Source organism: Perognathus longimembris, chromosome 25 (genome assembly GCF_023159225.1).
Source record: "Perognathus longimembris pacificus isolate PPM17 chromosome 25, ASM2315922v1, whole genome shotgun sequence".
NCBI classification, from domain to species: Eukaryota; Metazoa; Chordata; class Mammalia; order Rodentia; family Heteromyidae; genus Perognathus; species Perognathus longimembris.
This window is the reverse complement of record NC_063185.1, coordinates 15,552,100-15,574,386: the sequence shown is the minus strand read 5'-3', so window position 1 is coordinate 15,574,386 and position 22,287 is coordinate 15,552,100. Positions and strand designations below refer to the sequence as shown.

At 42.9% G+C, this 22,287-nt stretch overlaps 1 protein-coding gene across 3 annotated transcripts in view; it reads right to left on the bottom strand.

Annotated features, from left to right (window-relative positions):
* Sec24a (SEC24 homolog A, COPII coat complex component) overlaps positions 1 to 16,087 on the bottom strand; it is a 50,385-nt gene extending 34,298 nt beyond the window's left edge. For all 3 annotated transcript variants that reach the window (XM_048334080.1, XM_048334081.1, XM_048334082.1), the window contains exons 1-2: positions 15,591 to 16,087; positions 3,811 to 4,278 (exon numbers count right to left, since the gene is read on the bottom strand). In XM_048334080.1, coding sequence (XP_048190037.1) covers positions 3,811 to 4,278; positions 15,591 to 15,687 — 565 coding nt within the window. In that variant the 5' untranslated portion in view covers positions 15,688 to 16,087. The remainder of the gene's footprint in view (positions 1 to 3,810; positions 4,279 to 15,590) is intronic.
* Between the last annotated feature and the right edge of the window lie 6,200 nt (positions 16,088 to 22,287).

Below are 22,287 nucleotides of genomic sequence, written 5' to 3'. Positions count from 1 at the left end.
TAGTAAGGAAAGACTATGAGACTCTTATCTCTAATTAACCACAAGAAAACCCAGAAGAGGTGCTGTGGCTCCAAGTGGTAGAGCACTAGCCTTGAGCAAAAGAGCTCAGGGACAATGCCCAGAACCCAAGTTCAAGTCCCATGACAGAGAGAGAGAGAGACAGACAGACAGAGAGAGGGAGAGAGACAGATGATAGATAAATAAATGTCAGTGCTGGTGGCTCACGCCTGTAATACTAGCTATTCAGGAGGCTGAGATCTGAGGATCTCGATTCAAAGCAAGCTCAGGCAGGAAAGTCTTTGAGACTCTTATCTCCAATTACCCAACAGAAAAAAAGACTGAAAGTAGAGATTCAGCTCAAGTGGTACAGTGCCAGCCTTGAGCAAAAAAGTTCAGGGACAGGGGCGGGGAATGTGGCTTAACAGTAGAGTGCTTGCCTAGCATGCATGAAGCCCTGGGTTCTATTCCTTAGCACCACATAAACAGAAAAGGTCAGAAGTGGCGTTGTGGCTCAAGCGATAGAGTGCTAGCCTTGGGCAAAAGGAAGCCAGGGATGGTGCTTAGGTCCTGAGTTCAAGCCCCAGGACTGACGAAAAAATAGTTCAGGGACAGTATCCAGGACCTGAATTCAGCTCTAGTATATTGTTAAATTTTCTGAGAACAAATTGAAAAATCTTTGTTATTAATTATACTTATAGCCCCCAATAAGACTTATAAGTGTCTTGTTGGCAAAAATAAAGATGGAGATTGTGGCCATGTAATTTCCTTATCAAAGAAGAACCTCTACCTATCGATGGAATACAGACAAGTCAAGGGAACAAAGGGGCAAGGTACACCACCAACTCAGCAATACCAGGCCAGATGTATGACACATCTGGCCACAAAGATTAACTATTTAATGTTTAACAAAATGTAAGGGAGCTTAAGAAATATTTTAATCAAGGGCTGTGAATATGGCCTAGTGGCAAAAGTGCTTGCCTCGTATGCATGAGGCCCTGGGTTTGATTCCTCAGCACCACACATACAGAAAATGGCCAGAAGTGGCGCTGTGGCTCAAGTGGCAGAGTGCTAGCCTTGAGCAAAAAAGAAGCCAGGGACAGTGCTCAGGCCCTGAGTTCACGGCCTAGGACTGGCCAAAAAAAAAAAAAAAAAAGAAAGAAAGAAATATTTTAATCATTTTGTGATAATACCTTTAAATGCAGAATATGCCACATTTCATAAAATAGACACTGTTTTTAAGTTGAATTATTTTGTTAGTGTTTGGGATTGTTCCATAGTCTCATACATGCTAAGCAAGCATTAAGTTGACTAATTTTTTTTTTTTTTAATCATGGTGCTTAAACTCAGGGCCTGAGTGCTGTCCCTGAGTTTTTTCGCTCAAGGCTAGAACTCTACCACTTTGAGCCACAGTGCCAGTTTGTTTTCTAGTGGTTAATGGGAGATAAAAGTCTCACAGACTTTCCTGCCAGGGCTGGCTCTGAATAATGGTGATCCTCAGATCCCAGCCTTCTGAGCAGCTAGGCTTACAGGAATGAACCACCAACACCCAGCTCTAATTCTCTTTTATTAGCATAAAATTGGAAAAAGAGGTTTCACTGTGAAATTCCATACATGCATATAACATACTTTGGCCAAATTCAAGTTGATTTAAAAAACCTTTTTTCCTCTTCCATCTATCTGAACCCATCTATCCCCTCATGTTGCCTGGTTCCATTTTTCATATATGTACACTGGGTATCATGACAGTATTTGCATACCATTCTTCTTTCCACTCATTTGCTTCCTCATTATTTATTTATTTGCTGGTCCTGAGGCTTGAAATCTGGGCCTAGGCAGCATCCTTGAGCTTCTTTTGCTCAAGGCTAGCATTCCACCACTTAAGCCACAGTGCTAATTCGCCACTTCTAGCTTCCTCTATGGTTAACTGGAGATAAGAGTAGTACAGACTTTCCTGTCTGGGCTGGCTTTGAACCATGATCCTCAGATCTCAGCCTCCAGAGTAGCCAGGATTACAGGTGTGAAACACCAGTGCTGGCTGTGATTTAATTCCTATTTATAACACTAATAGGTATAGCTTTAGACTCACCCTTCTCAGGTTGCTAAAGCTGATGCTAAAAGGTAGCCTAATAGGAAATAAGTACAGAAAATTTAAGATGAAAACTAGAAATACAGTGTAAGTTAGATATCAGTTGTTTTGTTGTTGTTGTTGTTTGGAAGGGGGTCTCTTTTTTTGGTGCCTGTCCTTGGGGATTGAACTCATATCCTGGGTTCTCATAGTAAGAAATCTTACCATAACAGCTACATACACACACACACACACACACACACACACACACACACAGTACACTGATCATGCACACATCTCTATTACTCTTTCTTATCGAACACTGAGTTTAATAAAATAAAATGAAGGGGCTGGAGGTGAGGTTCAGGAGTAGACTACCTGTTTGGCAAGCTCAATGGCCTGAATTCAAGCACCAGTACCCCCAAAAAGAAAATAATAAAAATAAGCTGGGCATAAGGTGTATAAGCTAGAATCCCAGCACTCAAGAGGACTAGAAGACTACCTTGTGCTACATAGCAAGATACTGTCTTAACAATAAAATAATTGGACACTGGTGGTTCATGCTAGTGAGCCTGTAGCCTCTAGCTACTCAGCAGGCTGAGATCTGGTGATCTTAGTTTAAAGCCAGCCAGGGCAGGAAAGTCCATGAGACTCTTAGTTCCAATGAAGCACCACAAAAAGCTGGAAGTGGAGCTGTGGCTCAAGTGGTACAGTGCTAGCCTTGAGCAAAAGTCCCAGGACAGTTCCTAAACCCTGAGTTCAAGCCCTGGAACCAGTACAAAAATAAATAAATAATAAATAAATAGGAAGAAAGAAAGAAAGAAAGAAAACAAAATGATCCAAGCCAGTCTAAGAACATATGGCAGGCGCGCACACACACACACAGACAGGTATTCTCATCTTCTTTTTTTCTTCTTTTTTTATTTTTGCCAGTCCTTGGGCTTGGGACTCAGGGTCTGAGCACTACTGTCTCTGACTTCTTTTGCTAAAGGCTAGCACTCTACCATTTAAGCCATAGCACCACTTCTGGCCTTTTCTGTTTATGTGGTGCTGAGGAATCAAACCCAGAGCTTCATGCATGCTAGGCAAGCGCTCTACCACTAAGCCACATTCTCAGCCCTGTTATTCTCAATTCTTCAGGAGCTTAATGTAAGAGAAGGATCACCTAAGCCCAGGAGTTTGAATCTACTCCAAGTAACAGACAGGAGATGAGAAAGGAAGAGAAAGAAGGGGAGACAAAGGGGAAGGTAGGAGAGAAGAGAGGGGGAAAAACAAAGGGTACCTTCAAAGGAAAAAAAAAAACAAAGTAACAATTTATGAACTTGTTTTTTAGATAAATAAAAAATGTGAGGAGTAACTTATTTAACAATGTTTAAAAAAAATAATTTTTGCTGTGCACTGGTGGCTCATGCCTGTCATCCTAGCTACTCTGGAGGCTGAGATTTGAGAATCTCAGTTCAAAGACAGCCTGGGCAGGAAAGTCCATAAGACTCTTATCTCCAATTAGCTATCAGAAAACTGGAAGTGGGGCTGTGGCTCAAAGTGGTAGAGGGCTAGCCTTGAGCAAAAGAGCTCAGGGACAGAGCCCAGACCCTGAGTTCAAGTTCTATGACCAACAAAACAAAGAAAGAAAAAATTCCCAATAACTTTCCATATGGTCTTAACATTTCAGGTATTAATTCAAGTACCTAAACAAGCAAAAGTTTCACATCTCTACATTTTAAACATTCCTGTAAGAACAGTACCTGATTTTATGAAGCTGTTTTGATGTGAAGACGCTCCAGAAGATACATACTGCTGATTTGTTGTTAAATTTGTATTCCCAGATACAGGTGGTTGGGCCCCAGGAGGACAACTGTTTGTCTGCTGTGATCCTGTGGATGGATAGTTATACTGCCAATTCGAAGGTGGTGGTGGATTAGCTCCAGGAAGAAAACTACCAGAAGGCATTGGTGCAGCAGCTGGGTTCTGAGAATTAGGGAGAGGCATTCGGGGAACAGGACCACTATGGAGTGAAGGTGTCATTGGATTCAAAGCCACAGGTGGTCTATGAAAAGTCTGCCCAGATCCCTGAGAACCACCATAGTTAGACTGTGCAGACAGTGGACTTGAAGTCTTTGCTGGTATTAGATGAGGGTAGGATCCTGGAAGCTGGGAATTATATCCTTGGCTCACTGACATGTGTGAAGACATCAGTGCATTTTGAACAGGACCTTCCAAAAAGAAAGAAAAATTAGTCTTGCAAACAAACAGCAATACTTAAAAAAAAAATACAGTATGTGCTGAGCATGTGACTCATCCACAGGCCCTGGGTTTGATCAAGAAAAAGCAAGAAAAAATGAAAAAACATATAGTCTTTCTCCATCAGCAATTAAAAGACATATATAATTCAAATAAAGAATAAGCAAACAAAGCCAGACTCCAGTGACTCACACCTGTAATCCTAGCTTCACAGGAGGCTGAGATCTGAGGATGGAAGTTTAAAGCCAGCCCAGGCAGGCAAGTCTGTGAAATTCTTATCTCAAATTAACCAGCAAAAAGCTGGAAGTGGAGATGTGGCTCAAGCAGTAGAGCACTAGTCTTGAGCACAAAATCTCAGGGACAGCACCATACCTTGAGTTCAAGCCCCAGGACTGGCACATATATACACAAATCTGTGCCCTGTAATCCCAGTTACTCAGGATGAAGCTATACCATTCCTGTGCATCTATGTGTAGTATCTGAAGTCAACATACACTGGAGATGCTCAGACACACTTATATGTACTGCAGCACTATTTCCCATGGCCAAGTTATGGACTCAGACCCCCCAGTCCATGCAGCCCCAAGTCATCAGCATAATCCATTCCTTTCACAAACATACATAAGTATTTATATAAAAGGTGGTATTATGGGAGGTTACAAACACACACATACATACACATACATACACACACACCTAATAAATACATAATTGCTCTGCAAAATAATACAGGCATCCTGTTGAACAATAAGGTTTAGGGAATAAGGAAAGAAAGAACAACAGACATAATATATGCATGTACAAATAGAATATATGCATGTACAAAACAAAATGGTGACACCCCTAGGTACAATCAATATACACTAAATGAACAATAGAAAAAGGTAAAACAGGTTCTGTTGGGGCAGATATCAGTAGAAGGGAAAAAGTGAACAGAGGATGCTAATATGGTCAAAGTACTTGATATACATGTATGAAAATAGAACAAAGAAACTTGTTGAAATTCTTTTAAGAAGGGAGGAGAGAGGTATGAGAGAGTGACCCAGGGGTTGAATTTGATGGGGAACATGATGTGTATACATGAAAATGGCACAAGAAAACACCTCACAGAAAGCTAGTGTGTGATAATAAAAATAGCTTAATTAAAAAATAGAACTTATGGGGGCTGGGGATATAGCCTAGTGGCAAGAGTGCCTGCCTCGGATACACGAGGCCCTAGGTTCGATTCCCCAGCACCACATATGCAGAAAACGGCCAGAAGCGGCGCTGTGGCTCAAGTGGCAGAGTGCTAGCCTTGAGCGGGAAGAAGCCAGGGACAGTGCTCAGGCCCTGAGTCCAAGGCCCAGGACTGGCCAAAAAAAAAAAAAAAATAGAACTTATGAAAGTGGCCCTGTGGCTCAAAGTGGTAGAGCACTAGCCTTGAGCAGAAAAGGCTCAGGGACAGCACCTAGGCCCTGAGTTTGAGTCCCATAATAATAATAATAAAATTAAATAATCTTTCTACAAAACAGCACTAGCCTCTCCTCATTTATCAAAAATGCCATGAAGGGAAAATAGTTGGCAAGGGTACAGTTAGAAAAGAATGAAGATCAGGGGAAATAATGAGATTCTACACTGATCTCCCCTGGAGCTATAAAACATAATACTATCATTTACATGTTTGTTTATTTACTTTTCTGAGCTAGTACTTGGACTCTTGCTTGTTTTTTTCTGCTTAAGGCTGGTGTTCTATCACTTGAGCCACACCCTCCAACTTAATTGGAGATAGACTCTCTTGGATTTATCTGGGTCTTGAACTCAGAGCCAGGGCACTAACCCTTAGTTGTTCTGGGTTTTTGTTTTTTTTGTTGTTGTTGTTGTTTTTTTGGCCAGTCCAGGAGCTTGGACTCAGGGCCTGAGCACTATCCCTGGCTTCTTTTTGCTCAAGGCTAGCACTCTGCCACTTGAGCCACAGCACCACTTCTGGCCATTTTCTATATATGTGGTGCTGGGGAATCGAGCCCAGGGCTTTATGTATACCAGGCAAGCACTCTTGCCACTAGGACATATTCCCAGCTCCGCCCCCCCTTTTTTTTTTTGCCAGTCCTGGGGCTTGGATTCCGGGCCTGAGCACTGAACTCGGGGCTTCATGTATTCGAGGCAAGCACGCTTGCCACTAGGCCATTTTCCCAGCCCAGCCCTTCTTTTTTTTTTTTAACTCTAGGCTGGTATTCTACAACTTGAGACAGAGCTCTACTTCCAGCTTTTTGATGGTTAATTGGAGAGAAGAGACTTAGAGACTTTCTTGCTCAGCCCAGCTTTCATCCACAATCTTCAGATCTCAGCCTTCTGAGTAGCTAGCATTACAGATGTAAGCCACCAGTGCCTGGCCAAGGTAGACAACTCTCTCTCTCTCTCTCTCTCTCTCTCTCTCTCTCTCTCTCTCTCTCTTTCTCTCTCTCTCTCTCTCTCTCTCTCTCTCTCTCTCTCTCTCTCTCTCTCTCCCCAGTCCTGGTGCTTGAACTCAGGGCCTGAGCACTGTCCGTGAGCTTCTTTTTTGCTCAAGGCTAGCACTCTAGCACTTGATCCACAACACGCCCTTCGGCTTTTTCTGTTTATGCAGTTCTGAGGAATCAAACCCAGGGCTTCATGCAGGCTAGGCAAGCACTCTTCCCACTAAACCACGTTCCCAGCTCCAAGGTAGACATTTTAAAGCACAGGTATTTCATTATCATTCCATGGATAGCTCAATTTTTAAAAGTAAGTAAAGGTCTAGGAAATTCAAAAACAGTGCTTTTAGGGCTGGGAATATGGCCTAGTGGTAAAAGTGCTCGCCTCGTATACGTGAAGCTCCCAGCTTCCAGGATCCTACCCTCATCTAATACCAGCACCAAGATACTTAACTTCTGTAGTTCTGTTTCCTCGCCTACCAAATGGGAGCAGGGATTCTATCAAAATTATAGGATTTCTGTCTAATTTGAAATAAAATGTGTATGTCTCAAATCCTAGAATCATGTTAGGTTATGCCGAAGGTTAAGGCTGCAAGTAGAATTTCAGTTGCTAATCTACTGACCTTGAAATGAGGTCACCAGGATGGGCCCAGGGCAACCTTAACAGTGCAGGAGGTACAAGAGTAGGTTCATAATGATATTATGGGAGATCCAACAAGCCATTGCTGGCTGTGAAGATGGAAGAGGCCACTAGCCAAAAAATATGGGAAGGTATCCTCCAGAAGGTCATGGAAAGACAAGAAAACAGATTCTCTGCCAGAGGATCCACAAATATTACAACCATGAACACAACTTGATTTTAGCCCAGTGAGATCCATGTCAGGCTTCTGATCTCCACAATTATAGGCCAACAAATCTTGTCGGTTTAAGTCACTAAGTTTCTGTATTTGGTACAGAAGCCTTATACAAGCGAGGAGATTTATATGTAATATATATTTGTGTCCTGAACAATGCTATGCATAGTGATAATTCTGTAATAAATAAATAATTTCGTTGTTATTGTTGTTGGTTGTGGGGCTTGAACTCAGGCCTGGGCACTGTCCCTGAGCCTGTTTGTGCTCAAGACTAGCACTCTACCACTTGAGCCACAGTGCCATTTCTGGTTTTTCAGTGGTTAATTGGAGATAACAGTCTCATAGGGACTTCTCTGCCAGGCTGGCTTCAAACCATGACTGTCAGATCTCAGCCTCCTGAGTAGCTAGGATTACAAGGCCTAGTAAGCCACTGGCACCTGGCTAAAATAATTTCATTTAGATTAATCTTCACTGTCAGTGGGACTGTAGTACAACCACTATGGGAATCAGTATAATGGTTTCTCAAAATACTATAAATAGACCTTTCTTCTGATCCTGCCATAACACTATTGGGCATATATCCAAAGGAGAGTAAATCAATATACCAGAAAGATATTTGCATACCTATATTTATTGCAGCACTGTTCACAAGAGCCAAATGATTGGAAATCATTTGGTGTCCATCAACAGATGAATTGATAAAGATGTGACATATGTATGTATGGAAACACACATACACATATACATAGTATGCAATATTATACAACCATAAATAAAAAAATAAGCTGGGCGCTGGTGGCTCACACCTGTAATCCTAGCTACTCAAGAGGCTGCCAACTGAGGATCATGTTTGAAGCCAGCCTGGTCAGAAAAGTCCAAGATACTTTTTTTTTTTTTTTGGCCAGTCCTGGGGCTTCAACTCAGCGCCTAAACACTGTCCCTGGCTTCCTTTTGCTCAAGGCTAGCTCTCTAACACTTGAATCATAGCACCACTTCTGGCTTTTTCTGTTTATGTGGTGCTGAGGAATTGAACCCAGGGCTTCATGCATGCTACGCAAGCACTCTACTACTAAGCCACATTCCCAGCCACCCAGAGACGCTTATTTCCAATAAACTACTCAGAAAAAAAAAACAGAAATGGTGCTGTAGTTCAAGTAGTAGAATGCTAGATTTGGGCACAAAGAGGCTCAAGGACAGTGCCCATATCCTGAGTTCAAGCCCCAGGACTGGCATAAATACAAAGATAGATAGACAGATATTTACCTATTTGCACATGAACATATGTATACATAATCATATATATCAACAAACATAGAATATAAGGGACTATGTAGGAGAAGGGAAGAAGGAAAAGGGGAAAAGAAAGAGGGTGGGTAATTTTGAAATACACTACAACTACATATGAAAACACATTTAAAAAAAAACCCTCAATTAAAGCTGTTGATCAATAGCAGATGGGGGAAGAGGAAAGAGAACAGGCTCTGTTGGTACTAGCAAGAGAGGGTTGGGGTAACCAAGATCTAAGAGAATTAATATAGCAGAAATAAATTGTTGGCAAGTATGAAATAGAACAATGAAACTTATTGAAATTGTATTAGAAAGGGGAGAGGAAGTGAAGGAAAGCAATGGGGAGTAGTCTGATTAGGATATATTGTATATAAGCATAGGAAGGTCACAGTGACATTCCCGTGTATAGCTTATACTAATTAAAAATTTAAATATCACTCTAATTTTAAAAATTACAAAAAAACCCTCGTATCTTTATTCTTCAGGTTTGACATCTGTTAAAGAGTAGCCCCTGGAATCTAAAGGTGTGTTGCAGTGGTAATAGTGCTTTCCTACCATTTGTGAGGCCCAGGGTTCATCTCTTACCTGCAGGGAGCAGAGGGGAAAGCCTGGGACCAGACAGGACAACAGTCCTCTACTTAGACTACTTGTGCCGTTTATTCCAAGGGGTGAACCTACAGCATTCTTAGCACACAATGTGACTCAGGCCAACTTTATCCCTGCAATGGGGTGGCTCAGTCTAGGTGGGAAAACAAATAACCGGGGAATGACAGGACACCAAGAGCAGTGAGGAAGCAGCACTCAGGAGAGACTAACGGCAGAAAATATCCTCCTAAAGGGAACATGTGCCATTCTTGCAGTCATGGAAAGACATTCTGAAGAAAGCTCTGTGTGACATGACCAAAGTGTTAACTGAAGTAGAGCAGGAATTTAGAATTACCCTTCTTCACAAGTGTCCACTTGGTGGCTGGGGATGTGGTTCAAGTGGCAGAGAGCCTACCTAGCAAGCAAAAGGCCCTGAGTTCAAACATATCCACTTGGGCTGGGCTTGGGATGTAGTTCAATAATAGAGCACTTACATAGGCTTGGGTCCCAACTCCAGCACTGTCAAAAAAGTATGGATTTGCGAGTAAGGGTTCTCAGAGCCTAAGAGAGCCTCTTAGGAACTGGAGGAGAGATTAGACACTAGAAGGAACCTACAGAAGTAATACTGGCTAGTATACAGGTAATGCTGGATTACATGGTAGCAGTGGGAATTAAGATTTGTTTAAACAAGTAGAAACATAAATCATTTAGTAGCATTTTGCGGAGGGGGGGCAGTGCTGGGATTGAACTCAGAGTCTTGTGCAATAGCATACTTTGGGTCCTTTGGATACAAATACATTGCCTCATACACTAGTATTGCTAGAAGATCCCATGGCCCAGTTTTGGTTTGGCATTTGTGATTTTATCACAGCTAATTGCTAAAGAAGCATTTTTGCAACAGGTGCAGCCAAAAGAAGGCTATATGTTATCAAAGGTGTAAAAGATCCTAAAAGCAGATGAAAGAAATATGTAGTCATAAACACCTGCCCATCTTTTTAAAATTGTTTGAGGAGGCTAAAAATCTCTCATCTGCATAAAAGTAGAGCCATCTTTTAAAAGAATTCAGGTTGGATAATACCCTCTCCTGAAGCAACCAGGAAACAATTTTTTTAATTTTAATTTTTATTTTTGCTACTCCTGGGGCTTGAACTCAGTGCCTGGGCACTGTCCCTGAGCTTCGTTTTTTGTTCAAGGCTAGCATTCTACCACTTCAGCCACAGCACCACTTCTGGCCACCAATGAGGTACTGAGGAATCAAACCCAGGGCTTCATGCATGCTAGACAAGCACTCTACCACTAAGCCACATTCCCAGCCCAAACATTAACTCTTATCATCTGACATAAGAAGCGGGGCTGGGGATATAGCCTAGTGGCAAGAGTGCCTGCCTCGGATACACGAGGCCCTAGGTTCGATTCCCCAGCACCACATATACAGAAAACGGCCAGAAGCGGCGCTGTGGCTCAAGTGGCAGAGTGCTAGCCTTGAGCGGGAAGAAGCCAGGGACAGTGCTCAGGCCCTGAGTCCAAGGCCCAGGACTGGCCAAAAAAAAAAAAAAAGAAGGCTCTACGCTACAAGCAGTCAGACTCACTGATGTTTAGACCCACTCTGCATTTAGGAAATCCGACAAGCTTTCAGGTTTGAGAACACGTGGAGATTCTGAGTAGTTCTCCTTCCCCACACCTTGCCATGTACATACTTCATCTGGCTATTCATCTCCACCTTTTTTTTTAATTGGGTGTGTGTGTCAGTACTAAGGCTTGAACTCAGGACTTCATAGTCTCCCTTAGTTTTTTTTGGCTCTCAAGGCTGGCACCCTAACATTTGTGCCATACCTCTACTTCTGGCTTTTTGGTGGTTAACTGGAGTTAAGATAGTCTCAGACTTTCCTGCCTGAGCTGGCTTTGAATTTTGATATAAACACTAACAAAAGGGCTAAACACCAACAAAAATTACAGTCAGTTCATGCATTAACTAAAACCCAATGTGGCAGTAGAGAAAATTGTCAACCAATATTGGCTGAAATTGCAGGTATCTACAACATAAAGAAGCCAAAACGAAGGTTCTGATCCTCCACTCAAGCAATGACCCCCATTGCCTGGGACCTGGGATCAAGTACACCACCAATAGCATTGAAGTCTGCCTGGATTTAAGTCCTAGCTCCTCAATTTAACACCAGTGTGGCCTTGAGCTAGTTACTTACAAATTCATCAGTTTCCTTGTCAGTAAAAATATCAGCTCTTGAGCCAGTACTGGTGGCTCCTGCCTATAATCCTAGCTAGTCAGGTGGCTGAGACTCAAGGTTATAGCAGTTTGAACCCAGCTCAGACAGGACTTCTCTGGTCTGAGTATGAAGGTTTGAATTGAGCCTGGGCAGCAAAGTCTGTGAGACTCTTATCCCCAATTAAATACAAAAAAGCAGGAAGTGGAGATGTGGCTTAAGTGGTACAGCATTAGCCTTGCACAAAAATAAATAAAACATAAGGGACAGGGTCCAGTCCCAGAGTTCAAGACCCAGAACTGATACAAAGGGGGAAAATTCAGTTCTTATTTTTTAAAGGGCTGTTATAAAGATTAAATGAGAGAATGCATTGAATACATTCTAGCATGCCTGGATTAGATTTTATTGCTACTATTTCTGTTTTTTCAGGAGTTCTCAGTTTACAAGCAGATACAAATAAGAAACTTAATGTTTATTGCATGTAATATGATACCTTCTAATAGAAGTATGCAAATAATATCATGGGAACCCAGAGTAACAGCCCTTACTGAAAATACTAACCTAGCCATAATCATCATTTAGAGGCCACATGTCATTTTTATTTAGAGCTTGTTTGTTGAATGACTAAAGACTTTCAATATTAAATACATCAATCAGCATAATTTACATCTGTCAACCCTAAAGATCTCCAACTTATTACTTCTAAAAGATATAAAAACTAAGTCTAATTAATTGGTCTGTTGATGACCCTCTCCTCTGAAAAAACAGATACATTGTAACATTTTGGCTAGTAATGTACAGAAAATCCACAGAACTCTATCTCCTCCCTCAAAAAAAAAAAAAAGCTGGGGGCTGGGTGTGTTGTTATATGCCTGCACCCTAACTATGAAGGAGATATAGGCAACAGAATATAGTCTGAGGCTAATTCTGGCAAAAAGCAAAACAAAACAAAAAACCTGGAGACCTTATCAGAAAAATAATTAAAATAAAAAGGGCTAGGGGTATGACTCAGATGGTAGAAGACCTGAGTGCAAGACTCTGAGTTCAAACCCACTACTGCCAAAAGAGGGGGTGATAGTTAAAAGTGAGCTCTAATCTCTCTGTGAATAAATACATATTTAGTGAACTCAGTCGTAAAAATTTACAGTCAAACTTTTTGTTCAACACAATTAGTAACTCCTAAAATATGGTGAAGCGCTGCAGTGAATGAATACTAGGTAAGGGCAGACATTCTTGCCATCATAGAGCTTACAATCCAGAGGAAATCAAATACTATTTTATAAAATTACAATATAGTGGGAAAGAACGGGAGAAGATAGAAGAGACTATCTTTCTTGCCCCCTTAATCCTATGTATAAAAAAGTAAATGTTAGGGGCTGGGGATATAGCCTAGTGGCAAGAGTGCCTGCCTCGGATACACGAGGCCCTAGGTTCGATTCCCCAGCACCACATATACAGAAAACGGCCAGAAGCGGCGTTGTGGCTCAAGTGGCAGAGTGCTAGCCTTGAGCAAAAAGAAGCCAGGGACAGTGCTCAGGCCCTGAGTCCAAGGCCCAGGACTGGCCAAAAAAAAAAAAAAAGTAAATGTTAGGGCTGGGGATATGGCCTAGTGGCAAGAGAGCTTGCCTCGTATACATGAGGCCCTGGGTTTGATTCCCCAGCACCACATATACAGAAAACGGCCAGAAGTGGCGCTGTGGCTCAAGTGGCAGAGTGCTAGCCTTGAGCAAAAAGGAAGCCAGGGACAGTGCTCAGGCCCTGAGTCCAAGGCCCAGGACTGGCCAAAAAAAAAAAAAAAAAGTAAATGTACATAAACATTTACAAAACCTTAATGGTAATAAAACTGTAATTTCTAATTGCACTGGCAAGTTGATTCAAATAGTAAAAAAAAAAAATGCTATGGAATAATGAGGGTCATTATTTGCTTTAACTTTATTACATGACAATCAGATTAAGATTTGTTACTTTAGAGTTAAAATAGATTGCAACATTAAGCTTCTTTTCACCTTCTAAAGCAAGACCTCCTCTTTCCCATACCCTACACCACATCCATACTCTATATTGCTAGTGGGATGAACAAAACAACAACCCAACATAGGACATTAGCCACTTACTGAAATATTTGTTGTGTGATTTTTCTTTTTATCCTAGAAATGGGGCTAAAAGAAAGATTGAAATTCTATCTTTAAAGGGGTTTTATTAATTTGAGGGAATGGATGGGATTGGGAAAGATGGGGTGAATGATGGAAAGGGTGACATTACTCAAGATACCTATAACCTGCCTTGTTGAACTGAAACCCCTTTGTACAACTACTTAAATAAAACAAGAGGTTTATATCTACAGTCCTGTGAATTCACTCCCTACCTCAACGGGCCACATTTTAGAAGCTACTATCTCCCAGAACTGCAATCACCAGTTACATATCTGAATTCCCAGCTGGCTCTAAGTATCCTACATACATGGTGTGCTTTCTTATTTTTTCATATTCCCAAGGACAGGATTTAGAGGCTGTGCAACAAAAGTTTCTTGGTGTCATCAAATCAACAATGTGACAACGTCTCTCTCCCATCCTGTGGGTAAATTCCTTCAATATTTCAAAATCATGACACCTACACTTCCATAAAACTTAGAAGTGCATTTGCAGCAAATTGTCCCATGGTGTAATGACCAGTACTCTGGACTCTGAATGCTCAAGCAGATCTGCAGGATCTGCCATTTAAAATGCCTGCACCAATGAAATTTAGAAGAAAAACCCATGGTCATATGATATCTTGTTTAATTTTTTTCACCTTAAAGTGGATGTCTTAAAATGACTTAATCCCCAGTGTGTATATTCCTAAATACCACAGAACTAAGAAATGTAGTTCGCATAATGTTACTATAAACTTGTGAGAAAGAAGAACTGATTTGAATCAATGATCTTACAGTGTCTATCCTCCACTTATACTGGCAACTGCCCACAAAGCTGCCTTCGCATAGACATTTTTTAAAGTCCTGCAAAGAGCCTTCTTTGTAAAGAAAACAGTAGTCTTCTCTAAAAACAATGTAAAGTAGCAATTTTAGCCAACTAGCTATTTTCTCCAACTTCGCCATAATGTTAGATTCCAATGGATGCGTTAAGTACACTTTAGTATCATTCTACTAGTTTTGTTCTGATAAACCAAAAATTTGTAGGTAAACTGGTAAGTAGGTGAGCTGTTGGCAGAAAATGTGTCTTTTTTGTTCTACTACAATAATCAAAACAAGCTGAGCACATCACAGTGTAGGATGATTTAAGGAATCCTCGAAGAGGTATAAAATGACAAGACGTTCTCACACCAAATGACAAATTACGGTGCCACATGTACAACCCCGCAGAGCTTCCGAGGGTTTGACCCGAATAGTCATGTTCCAAGCGATTTAAAAGGCCTCTAGAAAACAAACCGGAGATCCTCCCGTCCATTTGGTTCTTCGCTGCTGAAAAACTGAAATCAGTGACCGAGAGTGATATGGGAACCTGTTCCGCAAAGGATCTGGTAACGATGAGTATAGCTATAGCCTAGAAGATGAATCTACCCAAAGCAAGAGTCATTCATTCACGTCTGCTACCCCCACCGATGGCGAGGCAGCAGGACGAGATCCAAACCCTGCTCTCCCCAATGGAGAAGGTTCGGACTTTTTAAGGATCCTCGCCTGCGAATGATCTGGGATCCACCAAACCGACCCTTGTTTTACCCCCTGCCCCCAGGCAGCTGCACACAGCAGGTGCTCATTGACTGCAAGCCGGATGGATAGATCCTTCCGTATAAAAACACTAACCCGAGCAGGGGTCGGTCTCTGGGGCTCCGGGTACCGGGGCCCGCAGACCCCTGGCCCGGCTGAGAGGTCACCCAGGCGGCACCCTGCTCCCCGGCCCCGCGCAGCACTCACCGTTGGCGTAGGGAGACCCCGAGGCCGAGGGGGCCCCATTCTGGGCCTGCAGGCCGGGTTGGGGGCCGCCGGAGGCCGGTACCCCCGGCTGGGACATGACGACAGCCGCAATCTGGATGAGAAGCGGGACCGGTCCGGGTCGACCGAGGCGCCCGGCGGAGGGCGGAAAGGCGGCGGCTGAAAAGCCGAGAGAGTCCGGGGAGGCGCGGGGAGGGAATGGCGCTGAAGACTTAGGACGGGAGACGAGGGCGGCGCGTCAAGCCCGAGGCATGGCGCCTCGCTCTCCCCCCCCCAGCCCGCCCCCCGGCGGCCACGGCCTGGCCTGGGAGCTGAGGTTACAAAGTCGAGCCGGTGGGGCGGCGAACGCCAGGCTGGGGAGGCGGCCGCCAAAGCCGGGAGAGGAGGGAGGCCCCGACCGGAAGTGCCTGTCAGCCGTCCGCCGCGCAGGCGCAGTCGGGACACGTGGCACTTCCGGCTCCGGCTGGCCACCTTCTCCGCGGTGTTCTTCTCGCCTGGCGGGGCTGCCCCCGAAGCCACCTGACAAGTCCCGGCGTCCCGGGCCCCCGAGGACAGGGCACGGACTCCGCCTGCCACGTCACTGACTTCCATCTCTGGCCGGAAGTGGCGTGTGTCACCGCTACGGAAATCCCCGCCTGTCTGGACGTCACCTCGCGGGCGGAGCGGAGGGCTGCGAGGGCCCTGGTGGCCTCCGGCTGCCGCTTCCCGTAGGGTGAGACGGACCGGACCGGTTCTCTTCCCAGAATTTGCCCGGATCACCTGTCGCCAGACAGGTTGAGATTATGCCGCTGAGGGGGTGGGGATGGCTGAGCCGGTTCGTGTTGCATCGCCTGGTTTCAGCTCACGTGTCAGCCTCCTTAGCCCAGCTCTGAGGGAATGTTCTAGAAGTTGGCTAAGTATGTTTACTCAGAGTTTGAACCGCAGACCTGCCAATCCTAGCTATCTTGGAGGCTGAGAGCTGAGGATCGAGGTTTGAGGTCAGCAGCAGAAGTCCATGAGACTTTTAGCTCCCAATTAATCAGCGAAATGCTAGATGTGGAGCCGTGGCTCCTGTGGTAGAGCACCAACCTTCAGTAGGAAAGCTCAGGGATCATGCCCAGGCCATAATTCAAGCTTCACCCAACACACACACACACACACACACACACACACACACACACACACACACACACACACATTGATGAAATCAAGGAGCAAACAGCTCGCTTTTTTTTTTTTTTTTTTTGGCCAGTCCTGGGCCTTGGACTCAGGGCCTGAGCACTGTCCCTGGCTTCTTTCCGCTCAAGGCTAGCACTCTGCCACTTGAGCCACAGCGCCACTTCTGGCCGTTTTCTGTATATGTGGTGCTGGGGAATCGAACCTAGGGCCTCGTGTATCCGAGGCAGGCACTCTTGCCACTAGGCTATATCCCCAGCCCAACAGCTCGCTTTTTGCTTGGAATATTTAATTTTGAAACTTGCTTATTCATAGTTCTGAGATGACAAAGTTCATTTATCGCGCAATTCTTCTCTCCTTCCTCTTCTCGCTTCCCCTTCCCCCTCCCTTAGGTTTGGAACTCAGGGCTTCATGCATCCTAATCAAGAACTACACCGCTGAGCCACATCCCAATCCCCAAAGCATTTATTTACCTCCTTATATATTTGGTAGTTATGGATCAAATCCAGAGCCTCTGAACAGCACATTCCAATGGCATTTGTAATCTAAGAACTTGATGAATACCTGTAAATTTAGCTACTAGGAAGACTGGAATAGGCCAGACTGGGCAATTTGACTGGACTCTTGTTTCAAAACAGAAATGGGTTGGAAGTGTAGCTTCGCAGAGTGCTTGCTTAGCAGTTGTGAGGTCCTAAGTTCACAGTACCACAAAGAAGACAGTTTTATTTCCTCTTCTAAGAGTGTATATTAGGGTGAATGATTCATTCTTTTTTGGCAAGTGGAGTTTTTTGTTCATTTGTTCTTGCAGGTAGACTGTGATTTTTGAGGCTAAATAAAGGTAGAAACTGGGTGATTAGATAACAGAACTAATGATCTTGGTAATGATCTTAGTTCCTTTCATTCCACTTAGATTTTTCCCACTCTGGGCTGATAACAAAGTCCCTCACAGATTTGTACTGTCCATTAAAATGTGATGCCATAGTTTCACAACCTGTGGGTGAATGAAGTACATCTTAGCTAATCTGTAATAGCATGTCTGCGATGAAGTATTATGTTACGTATAAGAAGAGCAAGTAAGCAATAAGAATTCAAATAACCAGAAACATCCTAACCCTTTTTTGTTATGATTTGCCTTAAAACCTTATAAAAATGTATTTGCTGTGAATGGAATTAAACTTATTTTGTGAAATCCAAATAGACAGGCTTCTTTAGGCAGAAAATATTTTTGGCCAACCCTTTTTATCTTAGAACATCTATGAGAAAATCCCAAATCAAGGTGGGCTCTGGTGGCTCACACCTGTAATCCTAGCTACTCAGTAGGCGGAGATCTGAGACTCATGGTTTGAAGCCAGCCCAGAAAGGAAAGACCACAAGACTCTTATCTCCAATTGAGCACCAAAAAAAGCCAGAAGTAGACTGTGGCTCGAGTGGTACAGCACTAACTTTGAGCAAAGAAGCTCAGGGACAGTGCCTAAGCTCTGGCTTCAAGCCTCAGGAATGCCCCCCCCCCCAAAAAAAAAAAAACAACCGAAGAAAGAAAAAAATCTCAAACCACATATCCAAGAATACTTAAAAAGATTCACAAAGGCCAGGTGCTAGTGGCTCATGCCTATAATTCTAGCAACTCAGGAGGCTGAGATCTAGAGGATCCCCATGTGAGGACAGCCTGGACAGAAAAAAAAAAAAATCTCTAGACTCTATCTCCAAACTAACCAGCAGAAAGCAAGAATGGAGGTATGGCTCACGTAGAGAGCCTACCAAACAAGTATAAGGCCCTGAATACAAATCCCAATGCCACAACATCCTGACCTCAAACTTCCATTAGATTAATTCTGTTTTATGTGAAACTCCTGAATAATCTTGGTTTGTTGACCTTGGCACAGGGTTTTGATTTGGTTAAATAAAGCTTTCTTGAACTTCGTTCTGTTTAAGCAATATCTTAAATCTTTGTGCAGAGATTTTAGAAAGTAAATAACCTCTTGTGGCTAAATAATCATAAATAATTTGTGAATAAGTAAACACTTTTTCTAAAATTTTTCCATCTCTGTGTTTCTTTGTTGTTCGTATTTCTCCAGAATACTATAGTTAAGTCTTTGATTATTTTTTTAATGTTTTCAAGTAATTGGCTTTAAAATATTGAGAATGATGGCATTCATCACTCTCCAGGGTCATGGAAAGGTAAGTTTAAGTAATTGAAGTGTTATCACATTCCAAAAAGATAATATAATTTATCATTTTAGCTATTATTCACAATATCTAATCCTTTGCTTTCTTAGACTGTGACCACTTAAGTATCACGAAGAAATGATTAGTGCCATTGCCAGTTACTAAATCTTACCGACAGGACATCTATTTATAGGTGAAACTTCAGCACATACCACATACTGCTGGCTTATACCTATTACCCTAGCTAGTCAGGAGGCTGAGATAAGAGGATAGCAGTTCAAAGCTAGCCCAGGCAGAAAACTCTATAAGATTCTTTATGTCCAATTAACTAGCAGAAAAGCAGAAAGTGGAGGTGTGGCTCAAGTGATAGAGTGCCAAACTTGAGCGAAAGAGCCAAGTGAGAACCCAAAGCCTTGAGCTCAAGACCCAGTATCAGCCTTCATTCAAATCTTGCCTCATTGGCAAGGCTGTTTCTGAATGTCTGATCCAATAGCATACTCTCCCTACTGACTCTGTCTTACTCTCCATATTCATCATGTAGAGTCTCACAAGCATTTAGCAAATAGTAATAGTAATAATTTTTTCTTTGCAGTTCTAGGGATTAAATCTAGGTACTTTTTGCATGCATAAGTTTCTTATCACTCCCAAAATACATCCCATAAACAACTGTAAAGGAGGAATTATTTTCAGGGTACCAGTTTTTCACTCCTGAAATCCTAGCATCACAGGAGGCCAAGATCTGGAGGATTGAATTTCAAAACCAACTTGATAAAAAAAAAAAAAAGTCTTTGAGATTCCATCTCTGATTAATCAGCTGACACCCCAGGCTGGAGTTGTAGTAGCTTAAGTGGTGGAGCACAAGCTAAGCATGCAGGCCAAGAGGTCATATGAAACACTCTGTTCAAACCTCCATGTTGGGGGCTGGGAATATGGCCTAGTGGCAAGAGTGCTTGCCTCTTATACATGAAGCCCAGGGTTCGATTCCCCAGCACCACATATATAGAAAACGGCCAGAAGTGGTGCTGTGGCTCAAGTGGCAGAGTGCTAGTCTTGAGCAAAAAGAAGCCAGGGACAGTGCTCAGGCCCTGAGTCCATCCAAGGCCCAGGACTGGCAAAAAAAAAAAAAGAAAAAAGAAAAGAAAACCTCCATGTTGGCAAAGAAAGAATAAAAGGAAGATTTTTGTTTTGGTTCATGGTTTCCGAGGTTTTAGTTCATGGTCACTTGGTCTTCATTGATTCTGGGGCCAGTGGTAAGGCAGAACATGATGATGATTGCGCTCATTCAGCAGAGGAGAGCTGCTCACCTCATGGTGGCCAGGAAGCGGGGGGGGGGGAGAGGGGGAGAGAGAGAGAGAGACAGAGAGAGAGAACACGCCCCTAAGTGATGTGCTTCCTCCAACTAGACCCTACCTCCCCCAAATGCCACTTTGTAAATCCATTAAGAGGTAAATTCAGGGGGAGGGGGGTATGAGGGACAAGGTAACAAACAGTACAAGAAATGTATCCAATGCCTAATGTATGAAACTGTAACCTCTCTGTACATCAGTTTGATAATAAAAATTTGAAAAAAAAAAAAGGTAAATTCATTGATGAATTAAATCAGAGCTTTCAAGATTACAGTCACTTATCTGAACTACCATCAGTTGGGGAAGAAATGTTCAACACATGAGCCTTTGAGGAAAAACTTCATATTTAAACCATACAACTAGATAAGTGTTCTTTTACTGAGCTAGCTTGAACCAAAGGCCTCACATTCTCACTAAATGCTGGCAGTCTACCACTTGAGCCACACTTCCACTTCTACTTTTTGCTGGTTAATAGGAAATAGGAGTCTGGTGGACTTCTCTTCCAGGGCTAGCTTCAAACTGTGTGATTCTCAGATCTCAGCCTCATGATTAGCTAGGCTTAAAGGCATAAGCTTTCGGCGCCCAGCAATAAACACACATTTTTAAGTTTCAAATTCAGTGCCACTATTGCTGAATCATTGCTGAAACAGATTAGCAAGCAGGATCCTGATTTGAATAAGATGTTCGGACAGGAGTGACCGATAAACTGTGGCCTGAATGATGAGAAAGCTAGCTATACAAAGAGAAGGTGGGAGAGGCAAAAGGGTTCCAGAAACGATGTGTTTTGGACTAAGGTGGAAAGATCAAGAGTTTAAGGACTTCTCAACAAAGTGTAATCCTAGATGCTGGAGTCAGAGATTGGGAGATTACATAGAGTTCCGGGCCAGCCCAGATGAAAAAAAGTTCACAAGACTCCATCTCGACCAGTGCGTGAGTTTGGTAGCACATGCCTGTTATCCCAGCTGCAGTGTCCTACACCTGCCACCTCCAGCAACTCCAGGAAACACAAATAGAAGAATCATAGCCAAGTTTTAACAAGGAATAAAATGTGACCCTACCTTGAAAATAACCAGCAGAAAAGGGGGCTGGAGGTGTGGCTTACTTGACAGTGTTGACCTGGCAAACATAAGACCCTAAGTTCAATTCCCAGTACTGTCAAAAAGAGAGTTCAAGGCCCAATTGTATAACATAGAGATACCCTATCTGTGAAAAAAGGTGGAAGGAGGGGAGGATTTTCTCCAGGAATAGGAACAAAGAGCCAGAGGCAGGGGTGAACTTGCTGTGGGGAGCAGGCAGAGTGCTAGCAGATGAGGGTGGAAACCCCAAGTTCAAACCCTAGTACAAAGAAAAAAACAACCTTTGAACTTTGATAGCTCTTTACCTCTGCTAGCCACATGTAATCACTAGTGAAATCTTAGTTTCTTACACATGGTTCTGTTTCTCTGTTCCTATTGATTGAACTCATGCCCTCCTTACCTTTCACCTGTCTGATTGCAACAGCCTCATTCTTGAATCCGTCCCAGTCTTCACTTGCTGCACTACACCCCCCACACTACTACCATTGGAAAATGCCCAAAACAGTTCTAGCCACATTCCCTGTTCTGCCCACCTCCCCAGAAGTTTGAGAGTTGAGATCTGCCATGATTCAAATTCCTTTAATAATACCTAGTGCTTTCCCCATATCAATTCCTTTGCGTATGTTATCCTTTCCGGATAACATTGCAGTTTGTCTTTTGAAGTAGTGTGCACCCAGATTTTAAAAAAATAAGTGCTTTACAAAATACATGATTATATTATAAAATGTGATGAGATTTTTAATTTTTAAGTATTTTACAAAACTACATTATATTTACAAAACTACATCATGATATTATTTGCAAAACTACATTATGACATTGTAAACCAGGTATGGTAATTTGCTTCTGAAACTCAGCACTAGGGAAAGCTAAAGCTGGAAGATTGCAAGTTTGAGGCCACCTTGAATTACAAGGTATGTTTGAGGCTAGCCTGGA